This window comes from Herpailurus yagouaroundi, unplaced genomic scaffold (assembly GCF_014898765.1).
Source record: "Herpailurus yagouaroundi ecotype Mexico unplaced genomic scaffold, PumYag 222, whole genome shotgun sequence".
NCBI classification, from domain to species: Eukaryota; Metazoa; Chordata; class Mammalia; order Carnivora; family Felidae; genus Herpailurus; species Herpailurus yagouaroundi.
The window spans coordinates 16,904,858-16,931,114 of record NW_024412453.1 but is presented as its reverse complement, the minus strand read 5'-3'; the positions used below and the strand labels follow the sequence as shown (position 1 = coordinate 16,931,114).

The window sequence follows — 26,257 nt, the reverse complement described above, 5'->3', positions numbered from 1 at the left end:
CTGCGTCGCCGGCCGGGCGCGGGAGGCGGAAGTGCCGCGGGCCGCCGCCTCCGTCCGGGCTTGCGGCCCCTGCCGGTTACATAACTCGTTGCGGGCTTCGCGCGGCCTCACTTTTCGGCTGCCTGTGACCCCAGGATGCGCTGAGCCCCACGACGGCGTCCGCTGCCGCCGGCTCCTGCCAGAGGTGAGGTCCCCCGGCTCGGGTCTGCGGTGGGAGCGCTGGGCCCGGCCGGGGGCTGGGGTCGTGAGGGGGGAAGGGGCAGCGCGCACCGGGCGGGCGGGGGAGTTGGGGAGCCGGCTGTGGCGGGGCGTGGGACGGCCGGGGCGCGCGCGGCCCACACCGCTGGGTGCCCAGGCGTGTCCGCGGGGTGCCGAGGGGCCCGCGGGGCTCGCGCCGGCCCGGGGTAAAGAGGGCCTGTAGAGTGCCCGGCGCGCTTCCCCGCGTGCCCCCAGCATCCCTTCCCGGGGCGCCTCCGGGCCAGGGCCCTGGACGAGTTCGTGGGGGAAATTTGGGACCAGAGGGCAGACCCGCCGGGTCTCCCTCCTGGTGAAGGGCCTGGCCTTTTCACATTTCGGCAGTTTGCCGCCGCCTGGCCTGCCCTACCTTCGCTTTGGTACTTGTTGCACGGATTGTAGTTTTTTGCTGACTTGTTTGCCCTCCTGTGAACTCTTGAAAGCCTGGGGCTCTGTCTTCCTCATCTCCCGACTCTTTCGTCCTCAGCTGTACCTTTTGTTTTTAAGACAAATCAATTTCTTTCGTTTCTGGTAGTTTACAGACCGGCACGCAGATCGTAGGACAGCTCCGACCTTCTCCGCCAGATCGGGCACTTCTCAAGGAAGGGTGGGGGTCTGTAGCCCCTGTGATGTGGCCCGGTGGGAAAATTGTGAGGGAGGCTGTGAGCCTTCTCTGGACCACTGACAGCACACACGTATCTGTGTGCCCCGCGGGTGACAGAGCCCAGGACCCGGAGTTACTCTGCAATAAACGTGGGCATTGGCGGCTTCATCGATCTGTTAAATATTGCCAAGTCCTGAGCCATAAGATTTTGTTAGTCAGTGGTCCTGATGGAAGGATAGCAGCCCCACACAGTAGCTCCCTGTGTCCCCAGGTGGTGGTTAATTGGAGCCTCAGAACTGGAGAGAACATTGCTGGTTGCAGAAGTCTCACCAGAGGGCCAAAGGCAGAAAACTTCTAGTTAATGATTAACTGATCCCGGAAAGTTCTGTGACTCCGGGTCATCTACAGAAATACCACAATCCCTGTGGCATCTTGTGATGTAGAGATAAGTGTGAGAAGTTATTTGTTTGCCCCGTGAGGCGTGAAGAAGGGGAGTTCTGAGCAACATTGAACTAAAAGGGGCTAGAGCAAAAACATATTCTCTCATGAAAGTCTCTGAATTGCTTTAAGTTTAGAAGAGAAGGGATTACACACTAGACGAAATTCACAGGTGGCGAAACTCAAGGGTCATCTTTCCAGACAGATCAGTCCTGGCAGTGCACATAGGTCTTCACTCACCTTGTTTAGGGATTTTGTTTAGAATCAGTGTGCAGATCGGCCCTTGAAAATGCAGCGTGCCTGAGCGGCCTCCTCGTCGGGCCATAGTTTGCTACAACTCCATCCCCCTGAGCTTGCAGACACCCTGGGATTCTATGTAAACTGTTAAAACTTGTACAAAACTAAGTCTAGGCGTGGTGTAGTGTTAACAGGCCAGAATAAAAAGTGTAGACACGTTTTGTTTTAAGTTTATTTATTTTTGAGAGAGAGCACATGAGCAGGGAGAGGGGCAGAAGGACAGAGGGACAGAGAGACAGAGAGAAAATCCCAAGCAGGCTTCACACTCAGTACGGAGCCTGACACAGAGCCTGATCCCACAACCCTGGGATCCTGACCTGAGCCGAAATCAAAGGTCGGATGTTCAACTGACTGAGCCACCCAGGCACTGCTAAAAAGTACTGACGTGTTTTTAAAAGGTCTGTTTGTAGCTTTTACCTCTTCTGGTTATAAGTTGCGGTGACTTTGTCACCTGTTTACATCAACCAGACCCACTCGCAGACTTCAGATCTGACCTGAAGTTACTTAGCGACAGCATGCCTTCGGCTGGGATGTAAAAAAAATTCCTGGATGCTAGGAGATTTGAGAGATAAAAGATACCTACGAGGTGATGCTCTCACTGCTCCCTGGGGACTCGGCCCTGAGACTGCCTGAGCCTCAGTGTACCATTAACAGCATTTTGGTTTCTGGCACCCTGAGGTGTGTTTAGAGGGACCCAGAACGCTGACGGTGCAGCCGCTGCTGGTGACACAGCTCAGAGTCCTCAGAGCTCTGCATTTAGGGTGGCACGTGCCTTTGCAGTGCTGAGATAGCCCAGAGGTCTCGGCTCTTGGTGACAGTTCTCCTACCTGGATAGAAAGCTGGCTGCCTCCGAGGCAGTGTCTTCTCTGAAGTGGTGGCTCCATGTTTACGTTTTACCTCCACTATCTTCCCTCGACATCTGTTTCTAGAAGGAATCCATAAAGCCCTCGTGATTTTTCGATGTCCATCCCTTGTTTCCAGAAAGTGAGCTTGGGCGATCGACTCTGTGTCAAAGCTGGTCTTGCTTACGTCCGTGCACGTTGCTTTCAATCTGCAAAGTGATGCTGGACTTCTTTCTGGCTAAGCTTAAATGCTGATTTCCCCCCCCCCCCCCCAGCAAATGTCTATAAGTGTCTTTGATAATGCCAGGATCGGGCCTCCTTCCCTAAATCTCATCCTTTATTAGCGTGACTTTTGATGGGGGCTGACTGGCAGGCCAGTTCAGGATTAGCTGAAGCCCAGCTATCTCACACTGCTGATTAAAAAGAGACCCATGCATTGGGAACCCCAGCGAGCATACGGTAGTTAGCATTCTGGTATGAACCTTAAGGTGTCTGCTCAGTGCTTGTGGAATGATAGGAAGGAAGTGTGAACACGGAGGCAGGGCTTTCTGCATGAAGTGGTTTGGGGTCCAAGTCAACCATCGAACCGGTGCCCGGTGGAGCCTGCATGCTGAAAAGGCTGGCCAGCATGCACAGTCACCCGAGGTGGCCACAGCACTGAGCTGAGATAGATGGTCAGGTAGAGAAGGAGTAACAGTGAGTGGGGGCCAGTCCCTGGTTGTTGCATCCTGTCAGCATCTCAGAATTCCTCATGTCTTCACCTGAGACTGACTGCCTTCCAGCTCCGGCAGGGCCCATGTGGCTGGGGGGGCGGGGAAAGCCACCTGTGAATGTGACAGCGCAGAGACTTTTAAATGTCTCTTCAACTTGTAAGAATGATTACCCATTTTGCCCCAAAATGGACTCTTAGTGACAGCTTTTAACCCCGTGGCCTCAGAATAGTGTGGCATTTTGTGTACTGATACGAGAAATAAACCTTGTAAACACAGATTCACAGTTGTAGAGAAGCAGAGGAGGTGGTTGTGGAAGGGGACACAGTACAACGGTCTGAGGAAGTCTTTGTTCCCTCTGCTTCCACAGGAAGACCAGAGAAAAGTATTTTGTCATCTGCAACAAACCACGTTACAGAAAGAAATTCTACCGGTTCTATTTCTTGTCGAATAGTTACTGTTGTTAAAAATCAAATCCTGTCCCTCTTTTTTATTTCCTGAATTCCTGAAACATGATCTATTTGGGCAGCAACATATTGGAATTTGAGCCCATCTTGAAAATAACCAAAAAGAAAGCAGTTTCATTATATAAAATAGCCTGTGGGTAATTGTCCTTTAGGTACTGGAAAGAATTCTTAACTGGAAAATGTTAATGCAGCAGTATTTACATCTTTTCTGTTGTGTTCATGGGAGGGCTGTTGGATACTTCTTTCAGACTTGTTTCTTTTTGGAGCCACTCCTGACCTGAACTCTTCGGCAGGGCTTGCTGGTCAGAGAGCCCCTGCCGGTTCTATTCTTAGTTTCACATTACAGTGCTTGGTTTCTCCTCTGGCCTCCCATTTTTAACACCTTCGTTGATGAGTGTCTGCAGAAAAGCACACTGCTTGATAAATGGTCACGGCATAAATGTACCTGTGTACATAGGGCCCCAAAAGGCCCCTTGGTCCCTTACCAGCCAAGCCCTTTCCGTTGGGGGGAGGGGGAGAATCATTATCTTGTAGGAAACACCAGAAACCACGGGGTATATAGGGGATTCTTAGTTGTGCTTTACGTGGCACGTGAATTTCTTTACTGTGAACATGTGTTCTTAGTAAAACAAAAAGGTTTATAAGAGCATTTCCTTCCCTCAAGAAAAGGGGAATGTTTTTATTTTTTTATTTTCATCTTATTTTAAGTAAGCTCCATGCCCAACGTGGGATTCGAACTCATGACCCTGAGATCAAGAGCTGCACACTCCACTGACTGAGCCAGCTAGTCAGTGCTCTGGGAATGTTTTTTTTTTTTGTTTTTTTTTTTTCTTTTTTTAACCTTTTTAAAAAATGGTCATCTAAAACTTATAATTTCTTTATTTGGATTTTATATAGCTACTAAAATTGTTTTTTAATAATTACAGGTGTGCTTTTTAAAATATGTTTATAATTCTGTTTGGCATCCTCATCCACAACTACCTTCTCTGCTCCATTACAACTTTGAGTCTGTGTTTAGAACATTTGTTCTTGGTATCGGTGCACAAAATGCCCTGCTATTTGGAGGATCTAGGGTTTAAAAGTTGGCACTAAGAGATAGTATTTTGGAGCAAAATGGGTAACCATTCGACTTATAATTTGAAGAGACACTGAAAAACTTCCCAGTTGTTGCTAATTAAAAAAAAGCCCATGAGATAATTTTAATAAAAGCATATTCATGATTTTCACATACCATCTGACAGTTGTTTTTTTTTTCTGAAAATAAAAATAGTTCAAGCTCATTTAAAAAAAAAAAGCTCAAGTAATGCAGAAATGAGTGATGTGGAACACAGACGTCTGCCACAATTCCAGAGGCAAATGCTGACAGGAAGTCGAATTACTTTTAAAAAATAATAAGTTAACCTCATGATCAAGTGTTAACTTATACTAAATTTGACCCACTTTCATAATTAACGTCTCTTTGATTCTGGAGGATCCTAGACTCAAAGCCAGAGAAGCAGAGATTAAAAACCCCCGTACAACAACAAAACCCAGCAGAGGTGGAAATGCTGAAGGAAGGCAGGGAGGCCTGGCTTGCTGGGGGCAGTGGGGAGGGGGGCGGGCAGGGTTACTGATACCTGACTCCCCCATTGGAGTACTTTTTCCTTTCAGAGTGAATAGCTACCACCTGGGTCTGTGTCACCACTGCCCCTGGCAGTGCTGAGAATTGAGAGTTGCTGGTGGCCTGCGGGAGAACAAACACTCTTGGTTGGGTTTGAGCCCTAGACAGGGTCCAGTCTTGGGTGATAGTCAAGAATGCAGATTAGGGGGCGTCTGGGTGGCTCAGTCCATTAAGCATCTGACTCTTGATTTTGGCTCAGGTTACGATCTCAGTTTTGTGAGTTCAAGCCCCGTGTCAGGCTCTGCGCAGACAGCACTGAGCCTGCTTGGGATTCTTTCCCCCCCCCCCTGCCCCCGCTCTCCCCCGCCCCCCGCTCATGCTCTGTCTCTCTCAAAATCAGTGAACTTAAAAAAAAAAAAAAAAAAGAACGTAGATTAAATACATTCTTAAATACGTTACCCTTTGATTTTCCCTCTCCCCCCAAATGTGGTATTTACAGGTGTTTTTGTTGTTAAACCAAACTAGTTGACCACTCCCTGGATCAGAACTGGGAGTTACACTCTGGGTGCACCTTGTCAGGCGGCCTCTTACCGTGGTGCCAGCTGAAAAAGCCTTGGGGCAGAAGCACTTCTTTACCAGGCCATCCTTTGGCCCTGCTGTCTCCAGCCTTGAGCTCGGTCTTGGAGAACGTACGAGCTGGCAGCAGAGGCTCATCTCCACGCTCATTTTCTGTTCTGGGAAGATGAAACACATCTGGAGCTTTCCCGCGAGGCGACCATGGGGTCTGCTCATGGCTTCACATCTCTGGCCCCCTGTTCCGGTGTCCCCTTTTCTCCCAGCTCACAGTCTTGTCTGATATTCCTCTTCATCATTGTCTCACCCTAGATCTGGGCTTTTGTTCTCCGGGTTTGACACTGACCAAGTAGGGACACAAAAGGCAAATAGTCCTTCGGCTGCCTGTCTGCCACCTTTGTGGAAGTTCGCTGGCCCAACTGCTGTGATGCAGGCCCTTGGAACAGCCAGAGGGTTCTCTCCGACTGTCTTGAGCAACATAGCCTTCCCAAGGGGCTTGGGTGGTCTGAGCGTATGCCCTCCACATCTGGACATGAGGGAAAACAAAATGGAAAAATAAATTTAAGACAAAATAAGATCTATGTCGTCTTGAGGCACAAAGTAAAACTGAAGAGCAAAGCTCCAAAATGCAAGAGGTCCTCTGAACTTGACAGAGGCTTTTGTCTTTGCTTTTTCATCCTTGAGAATCTGGAGGAGTTCCCAGCTGTCAAGTGCCTGTACCCCAAGTTCTCTGGCCCCTGGCTGAGAACTTGGCACCTGACTGTAATGTTTACCATTAGCTTATAATTAATGTGTAGCCCCCTGCCCAGATCTTTTTTTCTTTTTAATGTTTATTTTTGAGAGAGAGCGTGCGCATGCAAGCAGGGGAGGGGAAGAGAGAGGGGGAGACACCAAATCCAAGGCAGGCTCTAGGCTTCCAGCTGTCAGCACACAGCCCGATGTGGGGCTCGAACTCATGAACCGTGAGATTGTGACCTGAGCCGAAGTCGGATGCTTAACCGACTGAGCCACCCACGCGCCCCGCCCCCTGCCCAGATCTTAAGCAGAGCCATGGGATTGACGTAGTTGAAGGAGGCACAGAACATCACCATCCCCCCAGCTAGTTGCCTTTTGCCCCTTCTCAGTTCCCCCATCCCATCCACTTTCTGATTTCTGTCACCATCGATTCCTTTAGCTGGTTTTAGAATGTCCTACAAGTGGAATCCTCCAGTATCATCAGTTTGCGTTTGGAGAAAATTGTATGTGAGAGTTGCGGGCTCCCCTCAGCGTGAGGAGGTGGGTTCTCAGAGGGCGGCTGTTTGGAACCGGAACGCCAGGTGCCTGTTTGCGTCCCCTTGTAAATTATTCATGTTGCTCCTGCACCGAGGTTTTGGGAGGAGCCCAGCCTGCCGGAGCAGCTGCCCGTGTGAACAGCCGGGCTGTGAAGAGTGCTCCCTGTGCCCCTTGGGGCTCCTTTGAACCCTGTAGCCCATTTTACTGCTGTGCTGCAAGGCAGGGTCCTGAATCCATCCCTGCCTTAGTTTCCGTCCCCCTACCCATCCTAAAGGCGAGAGGTTAGCACATTACTGTTGGGTTTTTCAAGCCTATAACCCTGGCGTCTGCAGAATTTCACATTCCTGAGGGCCCTGTGTCTAACGCTCGCACTGTGGGCGAGCTTGTGCTAATCTTCCCTCGAGCCTCACTTGAGAAGACGCCTGGAGTTCCAGGAAAGGCCATGGTGGTACTTCGTCGTGGGTGACGGACTGAGGGTTCAGAAAAGGGATGGACGAAGTCGTGAGCTTTAGAGGGTTTAGGGAGGAGATTCTCGAGGAGGCTGCTGGCTTCCAGAGAGGGGGAGCTGCCGGTGCCCTGTGCGCATGTGCTGGGGTAGAAGCCGGCCTGAGACGGTCAGGAATAAAGCAGGAAGGTGGTGGCGCGGGTTATGTTGAAGGGAAGCTGGTGGCGGGAAGGCCTGTCCACACAGTCCCCAGAGTAGGGGGTGGGTGGGCGGGGCGGGAGGGGATGTGGAGCTGGGCCGGGGACAGGAATGTGGGGTGGCCCTTGGGAAGGGGCCATCTCATTTCATCTTCCCAGCTGCAGGTAAGAAAGCAGAGGCACGTACAGGACAGCTGTCTTGGGGTCACAGTGACCCCAGCCTCCTTGCAGGGTCTGAGAGCACAGGGCATAGCATCCACAGCATAAGTGGAGGGTGGTCTAGCCTTGGCAAGGAGGAAGGACCCTTTTGAACCAGTGGGAGTAAAAGAAGAGAAGGAAGGGAAGGTTCTAGGAGTGCTAATGGGTGCAGTGTGGTCATGGCTGGCCCGAATATCCGGCTAAGGGCAAGGGGAGAGGCCAGAGTACCTGCCAAGGCATTAAGAGAATGGGATGGTTTTTACAAGTTGAATGTGGCTTGTGTGAGACCAAGAGGCAGTGCCTCTGAAGAAGGCCGAAGCCCTGTGGACCTGGGGCATTGGGGCACGAGGGAAGGGGCATCCAGAAATAGGGTTGTCCCGGCCTCCTTGCCTGGAGCGGGAGTGGAGTGCCCTGTGGACCTCGTGATGGCCTGGAACCCCTCTGGGAAGTGGAACAGTTCGTTCTCAGCCCGCAGGTTCTGAGTTCCCAGCACTTGGCAGTGGAAGGGAGATGGAAAGTGCCCCGGCGGACGTTGGGGACATCTTGGTGGCCTTTCCTCCACTTTCACTCTGTCCTCTGGCTGAGCACTCAGAGGCAGTGCCCAGGTGTCCAGACACCACCCTCTCCTACAACCTGGGAGTCCTCAGGGAAAAGTGGCCTTTCATACAGGGACCAGGGAGGTCATTTCAGCAGAGAAGGAGGACAGGGTTTGCAGACAGCCTCCTGAGGATGTGGTCAGGGACCGAGAAAGGACAGAGCAGGTGAGCAGGCAGGCCCTTCATTTGCATCTTGGAGAATCTGGTTTCTGTCCCTCCCTGAGTTGCTCCACTCAGCCACCCTGCCCCCCAGAGGTCAGGGGCAGAATGCAGACCCCGGAAACCTGGACAAGAATCGTCATACAAGCCTGGACCTTCGCAGCTTCATGTTTTAGCTTCACAATCCAAGCGAACTTTGGGTTCCTTGTATAAGGGGTCCCTGCTGTTGTAGTGTAGATGTGCCTATGTCTTGTAGGGAGACGTGCTGAAATGTGGCCTTTGTGTCTGCGGCTTCAGTGTCACATCCACCAGCATCCCAGGGCTTAGATGGAGGCCCGATTCGGGGCCTCTGCTCTGGCTTCACCCGTGGGCCCCTGTTCTCTAGTGAATCACCAGGATCCTTGTTCCATAAGCCCTAAGAGTAGCCCATAGCAATAGGAGACTGGCACATGGTGGAAGGTTCTGGAAGAATAAGTGGGGGTTCCTTCAGGCGCCAGAGGTGGGTTCCCTGTCCTGCTCTCTGTCTGTGAATCATCCACTTGCCACCCCAGCATCTCGCATGCACTGCTGCCATCTCTACGCTTGTCCTCTGACTCCGTTCCTTCCTGTCAGACAACCGTGAGCCGCGTTCTCCCTGTCGCTGCCTTCCTGTCCTTTTCTCCACCCGCTGTCAGTTGGGCTGGGACACACTAGGCACTATAAATGCTGCATTTTCCCCTAGTTGAAAGTGACTTTCTATTTTTAGATGAAGGCTTATGAAAACATGGAAGTACTTTTAACAGGGACATGAGAATCCACAAATAGGTGTGTATCTTGGAGCCCAGTGGTTTTCTTGAAAGTCAGACCGGGAACAAATCCTGCCACTTTGGTCAAGAGCCTTGTTGTCCCAAGGGTACTAGGGAAAGATTGACCAATCCCAGGATATGAGAGATGCTCGTGTATTGTGGATGTCATCCTTTGCTATCAGGCCTCACGGTAGGGGGTTTTTTAAAAATCTTTTAAAATCAGTTCTATCGGGGGATCCTGGGTGGCTCGGTCGGTTAAGCGTCCGACTTCGGACGTCATGATCTCACGGTTCACGAGTTCGAGCCCCGCGTCGGGCTCTGTGCTGACAGCTCAGAGCTTGGAGCCTGCTTCACATTCTGTGTCTCCCTCTCTCTCTGCCCCTTCCCTGCTCATGCTCTGTCTCTGTCTCAAAAATAAATAAACATTAAAAAATGTTTTAAAAATAAAATCAGTTGTATCGAAGTTCAGTACACACACGACAGAATGCACCTGATGAGTTTCAGCGTGTGTGTATGTACGCGCATCTGTGTGTGTAACCACCACCGCCACCTAGAAAGACCACATCCTGTCCCCTCAGGAAGTGCCCCGCCCCCAGCCTCCCAGCTCCCCAGCCTCAGGCAGCCTGACAAGTTGAGGCCTGGCTTCCTGGCTGTGGCCATCCGGACCCTGATTGCTGGCTGCTGGCTGCCGCCTGCTCTGCTCATTCCGTTCGCTGTGCTGGAGGGTCTGGTGGGAGCGTGCCGACTGCGTCCTGTCCCGCACCTCCTTTCCGCGGGAGCTCAGAGCACGTTTGCCAGGGACCAAGAGCACAGTGGGGCGCGGCCAGTGAGATCCCTGGGGCTCTGCCAAGGGCAGTGAGGGCAGGCAGTCACGGCACCCCGTTTCGGGCTGGCTCGAGCCCATCCAGCACCAGATGAACTGTCTAGAGAGCTGTTCCTGGAAAGAGGAGGACGTGAACTTTCCTGGCACAGGCCAAATGTTGGAGCTGAAGGTTGATTTTTAGATTCATCTGGTGATTTGTGGTTTGTGTTGATTTCTCACTGGGGGGTGGGATGGGGTGTGAGTGTGATGTTTCCTTTCTCAAAAGCATTTAAGCTGCTACCCTGTGAAAACTCACAGACAGCACAGATATTCTTGGCTGAGACTCAGTAGCTTCCTGTGATCGCTTCTTGCACAGTGACCGACTTTTTTTCCTTCCAGTGTGAACTAATTAGGATTGGCCCACATCGGGGGTAAGCTACCAGGTTGGCCTTGGCGCACTGGCAGTTCTTCCCCGTCTCTAAGTCTGTATCTCCTGCCGGGCTCCCTGGTCTTCAGCTTTGTCTTCCCAGGGGTCCGCACCCTACCGGGCTGGTACAGACGGTGGCAAGGTCTGGGTCCCCCCTCGCCCCCTCCAGTGGGCACTGGTGTGGGTCCCTGCAGTTTGACTTGCAGGCTGGAAAGCTTCTGATGGCCTCCAGAATCTACTGTGACTGCCTTCAGAAAGACTCTAGCATTCCCTGTCAGGATTAGTTCGGTTTTGGTTTGAACAGCTTGATTGAGATCATGCTGTCCGCTCCACCTGCTGAGAGAGTGCCGTTCAGTGTCTACAGTGCGCTCACAGAGCTGTGTATCTGTCACCACGTTCGGCCTCAGGACATTTTCACCGCTCCCGAAAGAAATCGCATCCCCGTAGCCGCCACCCTCCAGTGCTGCCAGCCTCTGCAACCACACTTCTACTTCCTGTCTCTCTGGATTTGCCTGTTCTAGACATTTCTTGTAACTAGAATCCTAAGATAGGTGGCCTTTTGTGTCTGGCTTCTGCTCAGCATCATGTCTTCAGTGTTCATCCCTGTCGTAGCCGGGGTCAGTATAAATGTCCAGTGTGTGGACAGACCACATTTTATTGATGTGGTCATCCATTGACTGATGTTTGGGTTGCTTCCACTTTAGGGCTGTTTTCGGTGAGTCCATAGTGGACTCCCACTCACCCTCCCCTCCTTTGCTCAATTTAGGGGAGGAATTGTGTCCTTGTTGGGGTGTTGATATTTAGAGATGATCCTGTTTGGCCACTTGGATTGGCAGCTGGTGACGTGTTGGGGTTTGTCCGCCAGGATTTTCCCCTGAGATTGTTGCAGCAGGGAGAGGGGGGTGCCCCTCGTCTCAGGAGCCTTCTCTGGAAAGACTGCACTGAGGGGCAAGGCTTGTTGTTGGCCTTGGATGATGTGGGGCTGTTGACCTGTGACTCAGAGGCTCCGGGTTTTGGCCAGGGCTTCCTGCACGTCCCAGTTTTCTTGGCCGGAAGGGGAAGGAGTTGCCCTGAACTGACCCTGTGGCACATGCATAGCATCTTGGGCAGCTTCAAGCCAGCTCCTAAAACAGTGCCCTGTGTCCTAGGACTACATGGTGAGTGTCCTGTTGCTCTTTAAAACATCAGAGGAGTTTGAGGGCTGGTTAACTCGGGTGTTCGGCAGTATTCACTGAGTCCATAACCCTCTGGACCGGCCGCCACACCCACCTGGGATCCAGAGTGTGGGTCAGTGAACCAGCCCTGGTTTGAGAGAACTCGCTCTTCGGGGGAGGAGGTGCACAGAGGTGGCGGGCGTCGCTGCGGGGTGTGGTGCTGCTTTTCCAGGTGCCAGAGGCGTTTAAATCCATCGCCTGGCACACCTGCCATCTATATCTGACACTCCGCCTCTGTGGGAAAGTCGTTTACTCAATTAGGAACATTTTCAAACAGTCCCATCATGTACTCTCATCCAGTTGGATGGTTACTAACATTTAGCCCTAACCCTAACTTTGCTCCAACTAAATTAAGTTACAGGATATTCTGTCGTTTTGCCTCTGCATATCCAGTATGCATCTCTTAGAGGATATGGACATTCTCGGGAGGCCTGGGTGGCTCAGTCAGTTAAGTGTCCAACTTCGGCTCAGGTCATGATCTCACAATTCGTGAGTTCGAGCCCCGTGTCGGGCTCTGTGCTGACAGCTCAGAGCCTAGAGCCTGCTTCGGATTCTGTATGTGTGTGTGTCTCTCTCTGCCCCTCCCCCACTGTACTCTGTCTCTTTCTTTCTCAAAAATAAATAAGTATTTAAAAAATTTAAAACATGAATATAGACATTTTCTGTACAACACTATTCTTATACCTTACAAGGTTAATGGCATCTTCAGTTGCTGTTTTAGAGACTGTGTGTGTGTGTGTGTGTGTGTGTGTGTGTGTGTTGTGTGTTGTGCCGGAGAATTTTGTTTTTTTGAAGTGTCAGAGGTAGGGGCACCTGGGTGGCTCATTTGGTTAAGTGTCCAACTTCGGCTCAGGTCGTGATCTCGCGGTTTGTGGGTTCGAGCCCTGTGTCAGGCTCTGTGCTGACAGCTCGGAGCCGGGAGCCTGCTTAAGTTTCTGCGTCTCTCTCTCTCTCTCTCTCTCTCTGTCTCTGCCCCTCCCCCCTTCTGTCTCTCAAAAATAAATAAACATAAAACATTAAGAAAAATTAAGTGTCACAGGTATACAGCATGGATTCAGAATCCAGCTAAGGGGAATGGGGGGTCAGCAGGTGAAAGCCTCTTTCCAGTTCAGGTGAGCCTGAACTGGTTTGGTGCCTCCAGCCCTGAACCAGGATCGATGTTCAATAAAGTTCAAGGGAATGTCTCTGGACCGGCCAGACGGTGCTGGTTAGCGGCTGGTGGTCACCAGCAGCCCACGTTAATGGGCTCTTCCTCTTCAGCTCCCAGCCCTTTGGCGTCAGCGGCTCGTTCCAGCGTCAGCACTGCCCTGTGGGGCCTCACCCTCTCTATTTTAGAGGCGACTCAGACTGGCTGGCTAAGGCCAAGCCAGAGACAAGTCCAGGCCCAATGTCCGAATCCATCCTTTTGTGGGACAAGGGAGAGTTACCCTTGCTTTGCGGGTTGTACAGAAACCTGCAGGGGAGTGGCAGTTTGTACCCGACTGTGACTGCGGGGGTCCATCCTGCCGTTGGTGGGCGGACCCCTCAAGCCCGTACACTCAGGTTCTTTGGGACAAAATGGCCCTTTGCTTGGGATGACTGGGGAACCACAGCCTATCCAGTGACCGCTAGTCTATATTTTGGACGGGGATGACTCATAAAACTCAGGATTTGACACTTTCGGTTGACCGGTCCATTTCCCAAGAGGTAGCTGGCTAGTTGAGAGGCATAAGGTTCCTGGTGTCACACTGGAACGTTCTGGGCCACAGGCCGAATCCTGGATACCATTGAGGACGGGTTGGAGCGGATGGCCACGGACGAGCAGAGCACTGGAACAGCCCCACTGTTTAGGAACCAAACAAACAGTGGATCTGTTGTTGACCCAGAGATCAGGCTGGACAGAGTTTTGTTTCTGAAGGCGCATTCCAAGAAAGAAAAAAAGCAAGCAGTGTGGGAAGGTCAGATTTGCTTAGTCTGGTGATATTTTTTGTTGCTTGGTTGCTGTATTGGTTTGTGTTTTTTTTGTTTGTTTTGTTTTAAGTAGGCTCCATGCCCAGTGTGGGTCTTGAACTCACAACCCTGAGATCAAGGGTAGTGTGCTTTACCGGCTGAACTAGCCAGGTGTCCGGGCGCCCCGTGCTTGGGTTTCGTTTTGTGTTTGGTTCTGAGAACTCAGATACATGCCGACCCACAGATGGGGCTGCCCCGTCCCAGCAGGACTCCCAAGTTAACTGTGGTGTCGGTTCGTGTCCCTTGTTATGTCAGCACAAATGGCTGTCTGTGCCCTGCCCGGAAGGAGGGTTTTTTCTGGGTCAGCTTAGCTCTTGGGGGCTCCGTCAAGCTCTTGTATCCAGGGACCAGCTCTGTCCCCTTCTGAGTGACAGGTCTCCAGCAGGGCTCCTGCCGTAGACGCCAGTTTCTAAGGTGCAGGTGCTACCTTGACTGCTGCCTGACCCATGACCTATCGGGGTCCACCAGGCCTCAAGCAGGGACAAACCCGTTCCTTGTCCCAGGGGGTATCCCATTCCGTCCCCCTCAGATCCCTGCGTCAGGGCACCCAGTGCTGCCGGGAGGGCCCCAGGAGGGGTCCCCACCCTGCAGACCCCACACGGTCAGTGTGCAGGCACTGGTTGAAGACACGGAGGGAGGAGGAGAGAGCAAGTCCCCTCTCATTTCAACTCGAGCCAGTGCTCCGAGAGGGACACGTCGGGTGGCATGGTCCCCACCTCTGGGAGTTTGGCGTGTGCTGGAAAGTTGGAACCCAGTGTGGCCACAGTACCCCTGCCTCCTGCAGCCCTGCAGACCACCCCACAGCCCCAGCCGTTCCCAGCCGGAGGGGCTCCTGCCCTCAACCAGCCCTTGGCTGGCACTTGGCCTGTTTAGCAGCACCTGGTCCCATGGCCAGCCTTCAGAGGGGCCCATGTTGCTGAGTAGAGCGTGCTGGGGTTATGTGTCCAGGGCTTAGAGGGTGAGCGGCATCCCCACCATCCCAGTGGTCAAGCCTGGAAGTGGAAATCAGCCCTGGCAGCTGGCACATTAGGACATGTCCTTCCTGGAGACCCACACAGGAACGCCTGAAGTCTCATGGGAACCGGGCCCTAACAGTGTCAGGGCAACAGGAGCAGGTGACCTTGAAGCATTGTCACAGGCCCTCACTTGGGCTGGCTGAGTGGCGAGGGCTGAACTTCCGGGTCCCTGAGACCTTTGAGCATCACCAGGACTGTCTGGGTGCACACTCACAGAACGGTTGCTAGAGTCAGTTGGGGCCAGTAGGGAATGACAGTCCTCTCCGGGGTCCCGTCCCCCAACATTTATTATGAAAAAGTTGGAACACGTCGAGGAACGGAATGTGTGGGCGGTAAGTTCCCACACTGTCTCTTATCTGCCACCCGGGTCCCGTGGTTACTAGCACCGTGTCCATGTTTGCCTCCTGAGTAGTGAAATCTCTCGAACCACTTAAAGTTCGTTTCACACCCCACGATGCCTCTGTCCAGCCTATTTCAGTGCGCATCTCCCAAGGCTTCCTACGTAGTTACACCCTTTCATGTCCAGGGCAGCCAGTAGTAGCTTCGCAATACTGTCTGCTCTCCAGCCCCTGTTTATATTTCCCCAGGTTACTTTTGATTTGTTCTCTTTTCCCAATGGGGGTTTACACGTTGCATTTGGTAGTGGGTCTCCTTGTTTTTTTTAGTCTACTTTTGTTCCTTCCCTTTCTTTCTCTTTCTTCCTTCCTTCCTTCCTTCCTTCCTTCCTTCCTTCCTGTCTTTCTTTCTTTCTTTCTTTCTTTCTCTTTCTCTCTCCCTCCCTCCCTCCCTCCCTCCCTCCCTCCTTCCTTCTCTCTCTCTCTCTCTCCCCCTCACACACTCTCTCTTTCCACAACACTGATCTCTGGAAGAGACCAGGCCAGTTGTCTTGTAAGATGCCCCACATTCCGTGTTTGTTGGCTGTCGTGGTGCCGTTAAACTGAAGCCTGTGTGCTGAGTTCAGGCCCAGCGTTTTGGGCAGAACCCTGAGTGGTCAGTGTATTCTACCTCGTGGTTACAGGGCGGGCTCTGTCACTGGGGGCACGTGGGGCTGCTGGACCTGGGTTGGCCGGTTAGGCTTTTTCCGGGGGTCAGCAAATCCTGGAGATGCAGGCGCTTTGTCAGAATCCAGCCTTCCTGCCTACCTTCCGTTAATTGACACAAAGAGGCCGCTCCATCAGCAGCCTGGACTGAACATACTTTCCTGACTTAAGAAAAAATTTTTTTAATGTTTTATTTGTTTTTGAGAGAGAGACAGAGTGAGACAGAGTGTGAGTGGAGGAGGGGCAGAGAGAGGGAGACACAACAATCCGAAGCAGGCTCCAGGCTCTGAGCTATCAGCACAGAGCCCGACACGGGGCTCGGACTCAGGGACTGTAAGATCATGACCTGAGCCGAAGTCAGACACTCAACTGACTGAGCCACCCAGGCGCCCCTTTCCTGGTCTTTTAAAAGGGTTGTTCGCAAGGCGCCAGGCTGGCTCAGTCAGTGGAGCACATGTGACTCTTCATCTCGGGGTTGTGAGTTCAAGGGCCATGTTGGGTGTGGAGATTACTTAAAAAAAAATATTTTTTAAAGGCGCCTGGGTAGCTCTGTCAGTTAAGCATCTGACTCTTGATCTCAGCTCAGGTCTTAATCACAGGGTGGTGAGTTCAAGCGTCACATTGGGTGTGGAGGTTACTTACAAAACAATTTTTTTTTTAATAGGAATGGAAGATCCTTTGTAAAATAAATAGGGGCACCTGGGTGACCTCGATGGCTCAGTCGGTTAAGTGTCTGACTCTTGATTTCGGTTCAGGTCATGATCTCACAGGTCCTGAGATGGATCCCTGCGTCGGGCTCTGTGCTGATAGTGTGGAGCCTACTCGGGATTCTCTTTCTCCCTTTCTCTCTGTCCCTCCCCTGCTCGGGAACATGAGCTGTTCCTCAAAATAAACTTAAAACTTTCTTAAAATAAATAAAATACTTACAAAAATAAAAAGAGTTGTTAGCAACTCATGACCCCTGATGTGAACTTCAGCCTGTCTCACGGGCTCTCTTCCTGCCCAGTCTTTGTCTGCCGGGGCGGGTTGGGGGGTGGGGAACAGCTCAGCCAGCAAGCGCCACTTCCCCTGGAAACCTAGCCATGCAGCCCCAGAGGGGGCCAGGGGCAGGAGAAGTCGGGTGTGAGCCCCTGAGCTCTCCGCGGTGGAGACTCAGCAACGGCTGGCTGGGGTTGGTGGGGGGGGGGGGTGGCGGTGACAGGCAAGAGGAACCGGGGAGAAGCAGGCAGGTGTGGGCGCTCCGGGTCCTGGTCTGCAACCCGGGGGCAACTGGCACCTGTGCTGGGACTGTTGTGAGGGACGGAAACGCTCGGTGCGGTTACGAGGAGACGTCCGCCCACGGGGGATGAGACTAGTTTTCCCATCTTGCTGCCTCACAGGTGACAGGTGGGGCTGGCCGGTGAAGGGGTGCGGCTGCCCTCCTGACGCTGCCTCCCACCCTGCAGGTGTGAATGACAGAGGTGGTGCCGTCCAGCGCCCTCAGCGAGGTCAGCCTGCGCCTCCTCTGCCACGATGACATAGACACCGTGAAGCATCTGTGCGGCGACTGGTTCCCCATCGAGTAAGTCAAGCGGCGCCGGCCGCCCCCCGCTGCAGAGGGTCGGGGTGGGGAGCGGGCAGGGGGACGCGCACGAAGACTTGCTGCGAAGGCCAGGACGGCCTGGCAGCGCCGTGGCGGCCCGGGGTCACATTGCCTGTCGCTAGGCCTCGGGCCCTGCCTGCCATCGGGCTCCCTCCACCTCACCGTGTCCCTTGTGCGGAGAGTTCTGCCCTGGGCTTTACGGAGAATCTTTAGCTGAAAAGCTGCTGAGCGCAGTGCCGGTGACGATTCAGAAAGCGGAGAAGCAGCTTAAGTGTAACGCGAGGCCTCGGCTGCACACGTTGGGCTCTGGGCCTGCAAGTACTGTACTATTCAGCCGGGGAAAACCCTGTGGAAGAGAAGAGGTATGTTGGTCGATGAGGGGTTTTTTTGTGTTTGTTTTTCAAATGAGCCGGCAGATGAGAAAAGTAGAGTAGGAGACAGCACTGTGCCCATCCTCCTGCTGTTTAAAGACCTGTACACGATAAAAGCCTGCGAGGTCATACAGCACGTCACAGGGTGTTGTCAGTGGTTTGTGGGGAGGTGGTTGCAGCTGCAGCTTCGTCTGTCCATCTGTCTGTCCTGCTCCTCTAACTGCTCGTGCAGCGGTTGCGGTGGGAGAGATAGGTGCAACTTTGTATTTTACAGGTTCCCGGCTGGGAGCTGGGTAAGTGCCAGGGGTGAACTCGCAGCGAGCACTGTGCGGGGAGCTGTGCTGACAGTAAATCCTTAGTTCTCATCGCAAGGATTTATCATTAAGAAAAAAAAAAAAAAAACTTTTAAAAATTGAAAACGAACTAGATCTTGCATTTCCATGAGTCCCACCCTCTGATGGGTTGTGTCACCGGCCACGTGCGCGGGGAGGGAGGGGAAGGGCGAGCGTCAGCCTTCTCGGGGTGTGGGCGCAGCGGCTTCAGGGGTCACCGGGGGTGCCGTCCTTTCACCCCGCGGTCCCCTGCGCGGGTCAGACCCTGCACCAGGTGCAGGTGGAGCCGTGCTGGGCTGGAGCCTCTGCCTCTCCTCACAGCTTCCTGCGCCCGAGGCCTCAGGTTCCAATGACGGTGAAGCGAGCTGCAGTCCCATGGGCTGCGTGGTGGTGGCAGCTCCGTGTCCTGGCTGCCACACCAGCCGAGCGCTCTGGGGTCAGAAGATGACGGTGCGGGGAGGACCTGAGGAGGGGTGTGGGCGATGCTCAGGTCCCATCGAATGTGCCAGTGGGTGGTCAGTGGCCTCTCTGCTATGTCACCGCGTGGGTAGGGCACCCTTTTCCAGCTCTGGGTCTCAAGAAAGGCATCTCAGGGTTACCTGCTGTCTGTCCCAAGTTAAAAAATGAATGTACACCCCCATCAGCCCTCCCAACTGTGTCTCCTGGCTGTGGCTGAGTCTGCCTTTTCATTACTGCTCCCAGGGCCTTTGCACAAAATGTTCTCTTTCCTGCTCCCCCGGGCGGGGAGTCTTGTGAACAGCCCCCGGCACCCCTGGCCACACTCTGCCCTTGAGGGCTCGTCCCCATCGCTACCTGGGAGGTGCGGTGAACCCAGATGCACTTGGCTGTGAACTTGGCCCACACCTCCAGTCTTGAAGGGGTCTCGTAGAATTCTTGGAAATGACCCAAGTGTCTGAGGGTCATCTCTTCCAGCTGCCCCTGCACGTCATGCTCCCGTGGAGAGAACGTCATTGGGAGTTTTTTTCCTCTCATCTCTTACGTGAGGATAGAAAAATCATTTTTCGGGGCGCCTGGGTGGCGCAGTCGGTTAAGCGTCCGACTTCAGCCAGGTCACGATCTCGCGGTCCGTGAGTTCGAGCCCCGCGTCGGGCTCTGGGCTGATGGCTCAGAGCCTGGAGCCTGTTTCCGATTCTGTGTCTCCCTCTCTCTCTGCCCCTCCCCCGTTCATGCTCTGTCTCTCTCTGTCCCAAAAATAAATAAACGTTGAAAAAAAAAATTAAAAAAAAAAAAAAAGAAAAATCATTTTTCCTGTCAGAAATCCCCAGTGCCGTCTAGACAGATTCCTGCTTTAAGAAGACCATTTGGTGTAGATGGAGTGGTGGACAGACAGGCTCCTTCTCAGTCATGGGGCAGTCGGCAGAGCGGCCCCGGGTCCCCCGTGGTTCCGCAGCCAGAAGCCCAGCATCAGCGTGTTCACCTGACCTTGTCCTCCCCCTCAGGTACCCAGACTCATGGTATCGTGATATCACCTCCAATAAGAAGTTCTTTTCCCTCGCCGCCACCTACCGGGGCGCCATCGTGGGAATGATAGTAGCTGAAATAAAAAGTAGGACCAAGATACACAAGGAGGTGAGTATGTGTGGTGAGGAGCTGGTGGTCCCTGTCGCCGGCCAGGCCTGCTGGGGCTTGTGACCGAAGCACGCGCCCTGCTCTGTGGCCCTTTCTCCCGGGAGCCCAGACCAAGTATGAGCCTCGGGGGTGTACGTGGCACCGTTACCCACGCGTTAAAAGAAGGACCTACCGCAGGCCTCCTAACAACTGTCATTTCAAAGTGGGGGCGGGTGTAAGTGATGTCCTGAGAATCCCCGGAGTTGTCAGAGGCTCTGGAAAGATCTGTGACTTGTACTGGCAGCAGTGTCACGGAACTGCCACCTCTGCCGTGGTTGGTTGAAGGACACGGTCAGTTCCAGATAGAGGTTAGGGAACATGGAGAATTTTCTTTCATCCGGCTTCACAGACCCCTCCCCGATCTGAGAACTGGGGGGTCTGTGGGCCCCGTGTCAGCAAGCTCTGCTCTGAACGCACAGTGCGAGGCCACAGCCACAAATACATTGTTGCACGTCGTCACGTTGGATCAAGATTGTGCCTAATGATTTTGGTCATCTTAGCGACTGAGCTGTGTTTCCCACATGCGTATTTACTCCAAGGACAGGAAGGAACCCGCTGACAACCTGCATTGGTTCTGTCTGTTCAGCTTCGGTTACTTCTTTAAAAGTAGAAGAGGGACAGCTCCCTTTTACAGACCCGACCCACTCGAGCAGACCCCATCTTGCTTGTGACTAGATTGTGGCAAAGGTAGTTTCTGTTAGGAGTGACTTTCTATCCCAGCTTCCTCCTGGGCTTTTTGCTTCTGGTTCGTCTTGCACGGTGGCCGGATTCATGACTCTCCTGGCCCCAAATGCCATCCCCGGAACCAAGGAGCACGCATGGGTTGGCCTGCCATGTCACTCTGCCCGGTGTGGGCCACACGGGGTGCTGGGGGGGGGCACTCGAGCCCCCACCGCCTTTACTCAGAGACCACCTGGGGGCAGTGTAAGGTCCTTGAGACAAACCTTTTCAGACCTCATCCGGCTGTCTTGTCCCAAGTGCCCAGTACGTGCCCACACCACGCAGTTGTTCCCTTGTTACCGCTGTAACCTCACACCCTATGGTCCTGCCACCCCCACACGTCCCCAAGAGGAGCGGCTTTTTGTGTGTGTCCTCAGTTTAGCCATTTGCGCCGCAAAGCCTCGCACCCTCTTGTCTCTGTGTGGGGGGGGGGGGGGGGGGAGCCTGTCCATCATCTTTGCTCTGTCCCCTCCTACCCCAGCACCCCCACGGGGGTTGTGGCGGGAGAGTCGGCCCGTGGGATGTGCCAGCACCAGGACCAGGCCCCTCAGCCGTTAACCTGATTTTCTTTCTGACTTTTTCTTCAGGATGGAGATATTCTAGCCTCCACCTTCTCTGTTGACACACAGGTCGCATACATTCTGAGTCTGGGAGTGGTCAAGGAGTTCAGGAAGCACGGCATCGGTAAGGCACAGCCGTGCTCACAGTGTTTGGCGTGTGCTCCAGCCACCGTGTCCAGTCATGTCCCATGTGCTGGTGACGTGCCTGTAAATGTCCCTCGTCCCGCTCTTCCCCCTGTCCTGCGTGGACTTCCAGCCTCCCACCCCTCCCAGCAGGTCCCCGGCCCCACCTCCCTCCACCCCATTGGCCTTCGACCCCTGCTCCTAGCACCCAGTTGCCAGGTGCAAACAGCAAAGGCCGTCTGGGTGATGGCTTCATTCCCAAATATGACCTTTTTTAAAAAGTTTATTTATTTATTTTGAGAGAGGGACAGAGCGTGCGGGGGTGGGGGGTGGCAGCAGAGAGAGAGAGAGAGAGAATCCCAAGCACGCTGTGCGATGTCAGCGCAGAGCCTGATGCGGGGCTCAAACTCAGGAACCACGAGATCATGACCTGAGCCCAAGTCAGAAGCTCAACCAACTGAGCCATCAGGCGCCCCCCAAACGATCAGATTCACAACACTCCCAGATGTCCTCGTCGGGGAATGGGCACCTGTCACCACACACACAGTTTATGTCAGGTCATGAGGTATTGCTGATTAAGAGTAGAAAACGATTGACAGCCAGTCCTAGCTGCCATGTACCAGATGCCCGTCATGTGCAGGGGGCTGTGCCCCAGGTGCCGCTCCAAGCCCCTGCTCTGCCCCAAGCCCACAGGCAGCAGTCTCCCTTTGTGACTCAGGCCTGTCCGTTCTACCTTTTCCCTCCACTCAGGTTCGCACTTGGTGATGTCTGGAAGGTTAGTGAGTCTCCGCCATGGGCCCAGCCCCACTGAGGGAACTGCCTGACCCCCATATGCAGTTCCGGGTGCCTGATGGTCTGCAGCTAACGAGCCCCATCTGGCCGTGGCATTCTGGGGGCTTTGACAGAGCGGTTGCGGGAGTTCCATCTGGGATACCATGGCAGAGATCTCTGTAGATCTGTAGAGATCTCTGGCAGTCTCACTTCCTCATCTGCCTCCTGCTCCCTGCCTGCCCTGCCGTGCGTGACTGTCGTCCCTTCTCCTGCAGGTTCCCTCTTACTCGAGAGTTTAAAGGATCACATATCAACCACCGCCCAGGACCACTGCAAAGCCATCTACCTGCACGTCCTCACCACCAACAACACAGCAATAAACTTCTACGAAAACAGAGACTTTAAGCAGCATCACTATCTCCCCTATTACTACTCCATCCGAGGGGTCCTCAAAGATGGCTTCACCTACGTCCTCTACATCAATGGTGGCCACCCTCCCTGGACAATCCTATATCCTTTACTTCTCAGGGGTGAGGGATATGGCTTCCTAGCCACAAGGGCGGCTCGCAGGGCCAGGGCCCATGCACCAGATGGAGCCGCCGTTGTCTTCCCATGACTCAGGAGGCCAAGCTCACGGGACGTGCTGTGGGTAGATCTGGTTGTACTCAAGTGTTTCTCAGACTTCACCCGTCACGAGGTGTGGGTTTTAACCCCCTTGGCCAACGATCCATGCTTCCAACAGATACCGATTAGGAGCCTCCTTTTCCAGGTGCACAGGAGATGCACGCAGCTGTCAACACAACAGTGGGTCCCCTGCCGTCAGGGGGCCCGGCCCGTGTGCCGTCAGTCAGGGGAGGAAACAAACAAGGTGAAAAGAATTGCTGGCTGTTTGCAGCCCTGGGGTTCAGACCTCCCTTTCCTGAAGTGTGTCACCCAGAGCTGTGTCCCCCCTCACCCCCCACACGCCGCTCCCTCCTCTTTCGCCCTCTCTGGGCAGAATGGGCAGTTGGGAGGCCAGGAGGCTTCCTAATAGTTCAGGATGTGGCTCCAGAATGCTCTGTGTGAGGGTGAGCCAGCAAGAAGCTGATGAAGCGAGCGAGGCTAGGGTTTATCCATTTTACGGGGACGTAAACAGGAGGGAGAAGCCTGGCCTGCAGGCCTGCAGGCTCCCCATGCATGTACACGTGGGCCTCTTGCAGTTGTCCGGGAGGTCGGCACCGTGACCCCCTCCTTGTCCCAGGGCTCTGCCGTTCCGATGCCTGAGTACGGGGTCAAGTTGGGACAGTTACTCTCCTGCCAGACCTCTCCCCCTGGCGCCCCGTCCCTTTCTACGTGCCTGAGCTCTGCTCACCCAGGAGGTGCTCTCCGACCCAGTGCCACCCTTTATTTCTTTGCACGGTGGAGCCCCTCTGGCTCACGAGGCTTTCCAGCACCCTACAGAGGCTTAGCGGGCTTTTGGCCTCCTTCCTGAATGGCGGCGTCTGCATGCAGCCCTGCGGCTTACCGCGTGGGCCTGCTGACCGTGCCGCCAGGGGTGCGTGGGCACACAGGGCAAGTCGATCTTCCTTAACGGAGCTGCACGGACTACATTCAGCACCTGGGCTCCGCTCTAGCGAACCTCAGCCCCTGCTCCATCCCGCACAGGCTCTACCGCCAGGCCCACAGCCTGCTCTGCAGCTTCCTGCCGTGGTCCAGCATCTCCACCAAGGGTGGCCTCGAGTATAGCCGGACCATGTGACGCCGGCTGGGCGGCCTCCGCCAGGCCCCACCCTTCGGCACCCCGCAGAACCCGCCTTCCTGGCCGTCCGACTTCCGTCCTCTGCAACAGAGCTGGTGGCTGCTCGCCGGGCCCGTCGGCCTGCCCCAGCTGCAGGCCCGGTGCTACGCGGGCTCGGACCAGAGCGTCGTGGGGCATGCCTGGTCTCGGACAGGTAAGCTGGAGCACGTGGGGCGGGGGGACAGGGGAGCAGAACCCGGTGGGATGGGGGGATGGCGGTGCCAGGACATTAAGCCCGTGGCTCTTTCTGCAACAAAAACAGAAGGGCCTGAATGGGCGCCTGCTGCACGGGGATGTTGGGGAGTAGTGGCAAGAGCTGAAGTAGTCTGACTGACTTTCAGAAACTTCAGGAAGGAAAGCAGGGTCCTTGAGCCCTTGGCCAGGACTTCTGTCTTTTCACTTCTGAGCTCCGATTACAAGAAGAGAATGTGTTCATGTGGTTCCAATAATTAAAAAGGTACCAGATCAGGCCCCTCCTACCCCTCCCCCAACCACTCAGCTCCCCTTCTGAGGAGCATCCAGTGTTTCAGTGTCATGGCGGTGCTTCCAGGCCCGCGCTAACAGCAGCTGGTGGCGGGGCCTCGTGACCGGGGCTCTGCTCATACACGGCCACTCCTGAGTGCCATGCGTGCTAAGGAGAGCTGGCCTCTCCAACCACAGAGCCAGGAGTCATGGGGACTCCCAAGACCCACCCCTTTCCACGGGCACAGCCCAGGGCAGTTGGGTGGTTTGGGCCAATTCACATGGGCCATGGCCACCTAGGCTGAATCCTCATCGGTGCACTGATCTGTGCAGGGACCAAGGGCAGCTGGGAGCCCCAGGCCAGGGCAGTGCAGGCTTGAGCAGGGCCTTTCCCTGGAGCCCTTCACCCCAGCTCCCCTCTTCTTTTCCACAGGCTTTTCCAGTCCTCCTTTCTTTTCTGGTAACCTGTGGAAACCGCCGCCTCTGCCTGTGTCCTGGTCCTGCCCCCATGAGCGTGCACCGGCCCCGCTGGCCAGGTGAGGTGCGGCAGCATCCATTGTGGTCTGTTCCTTCCACTGCTCCCTTCCCCTCCGATGCCCATTCCTTCCAGTTCCTTCCTCCAGAGCCGGAATGAACTAATGGACGGCAGGAACCCAAGTGTTGTGGACAGACTTGACCCTGAAGACAGAGGAGCCTCAGAACAACGAGGGCGTGAGATAAAGGGAGTGCCAGACCCTTGTCCAACACCGGCTCCCAGAAACCCGGGGTACGGGGAGCAGCCCCTGCCTGTCCATGGAGGGCTGGCTCACGGTGGGCGGGGCCAGGGAGGCTTTTCCCCCAGGCACAGAGCTCTGGGGCTTGGACCCTGACACGAGAGGTCAGATAATGCAACAATTCCCCACTGCTCAGCTGGGAGGTCAGGCCCTCTGGCAGCATCCTGCGGGGGGCTTCATACTGTCGCGGAGGGCACGGGGCTGCCCCAGGGAGCTGGGCTGAGGACAGGTGCCAGGGAGGTTCCTGGGGGGTCTTCTCCCCAGTCCCCCAAGTCCACCAGCTGCAGCTCCGAAAGGATGTCTGTCGAAAGGGACCTGGCCTTCGGGGCTGGGGGTTGTCGTGTGCCTTGTGGTCCCTCAGCCCCTGGGGGCAGCGACAGGAGAGGCTATCAGCGCCAGGAGGTGCGCGCAAACATCACTTGCTTCTGGTGTCACTCTCACCCCCGTTCCCCAAAGCTGCTTGCTCCCCAAAGCTCCTCTCCAGAGGAGAGGGGGTAGCAGGGCCAGGCTCGGTGTGGCCGCAGCGTGCCGGCCTGAGAGGAGAATGAGGAACAGCCAGGCCGGGGGGCCTCCGGGGCAGTCACGCTTCCTTCCCTCAGAACTGCACAGTCTGGGACCACCTCCACTCATGAGGTAGGAGAGAGGGATCCTCGAGACGAGGAGAAGCCCTAGGCAGGAGACACGCTCTCCCCCCTCCCCCACCTCGTGACTGGTGGTGCCTCTCGGGGTGAGATTCCCCCGCCTGTGCACTGACCTTGGCTTCATGCTGAGGCCCAGTTTAGTGTCCTCTCTAATCTGAACCAACGGTGATCGTATGATTTTTATTTCTGCCCCGAGGGGTAAGGGCAGAGTCTTCTGGAAGGTTTTGCCTTGGACTTTCATAATTGAGCTCAGAGGCCTTGCCCTGCCCCCTCCCTCCCTGCCCCCAATCACTGCAGTGTCCAGCCCAGTGTTGAACAGATTGTAGTGTTTTGTCTCATTACAAACAAATAAACAGACTTTAATTGGTCACATCCTGTTTCTCCAGTGCCGGCCTGCTGCACTTTTGGCCCTACCTCTGTGGTCTCAGCTCCCGTGGCTGAGCACAGCTCAGAGACTGGGTGTGCACTGCCCTGTCCCAAGGATGGCTCCCAGCTGAAAGGGCCACTTGTTTTGTGTAATCTGCCAGAGAATGTGGTCCTGTGGTAGAGGTTCTAGAGCTGAGCGCACAGCCGGCTTCAGCACAATCAGAAGGTTCTCAGCAGCTGCTTGT

The 26,257-nt window shown here is 54.4% G+C and overlaps 1 protein-coding gene across 2 annotated transcripts; it reads left to right on the top strand.

The window, feature by feature from the left end:
- Positions 1 to 23: 23 nt before the first annotated feature.
- NAA60 (N-alpha-acetyltransferase 60, NatF catalytic subunit) lies at positions 24 to 26,018 on the top strand. Of its 2 annotated transcripts, XM_040459202.1 has the most exons (8): positions 24 to 184; positions 17,351 to 17,466; positions 19,651 to 19,780; positions 21,127 to 21,223; positions 22,269 to 22,503; positions 23,575 to 23,924; positions 24,666 to 24,768; positions 24,856 to 26,018. In XM_040459202.1, the coding sequence occupies exons 2-6, from the start codon at positions 17,357 to 17,359 to the stop codon at positions 23,729 to 23,731; spliced, it is 729 nt and encodes a 242-aa protein (XP_040315136.1). In that variant the 5' UTR covers positions 24 to 184; positions 17,351 to 17,356; the 3' UTR covers positions 23,732 to 23,924; positions 24,666 to 24,768; positions 24,856 to 26,018. The 2 variants fall into 2 exon arrangements, with proteins under 2 accessions (XP_040315136.1, XP_040315135.1); XM_040459201.1 differs by having other exon boundaries at positions 24,666 to 26,018.
- The last annotated feature ends 239 nt before the right edge of the window (positions 26,019 to 26,257 follow it).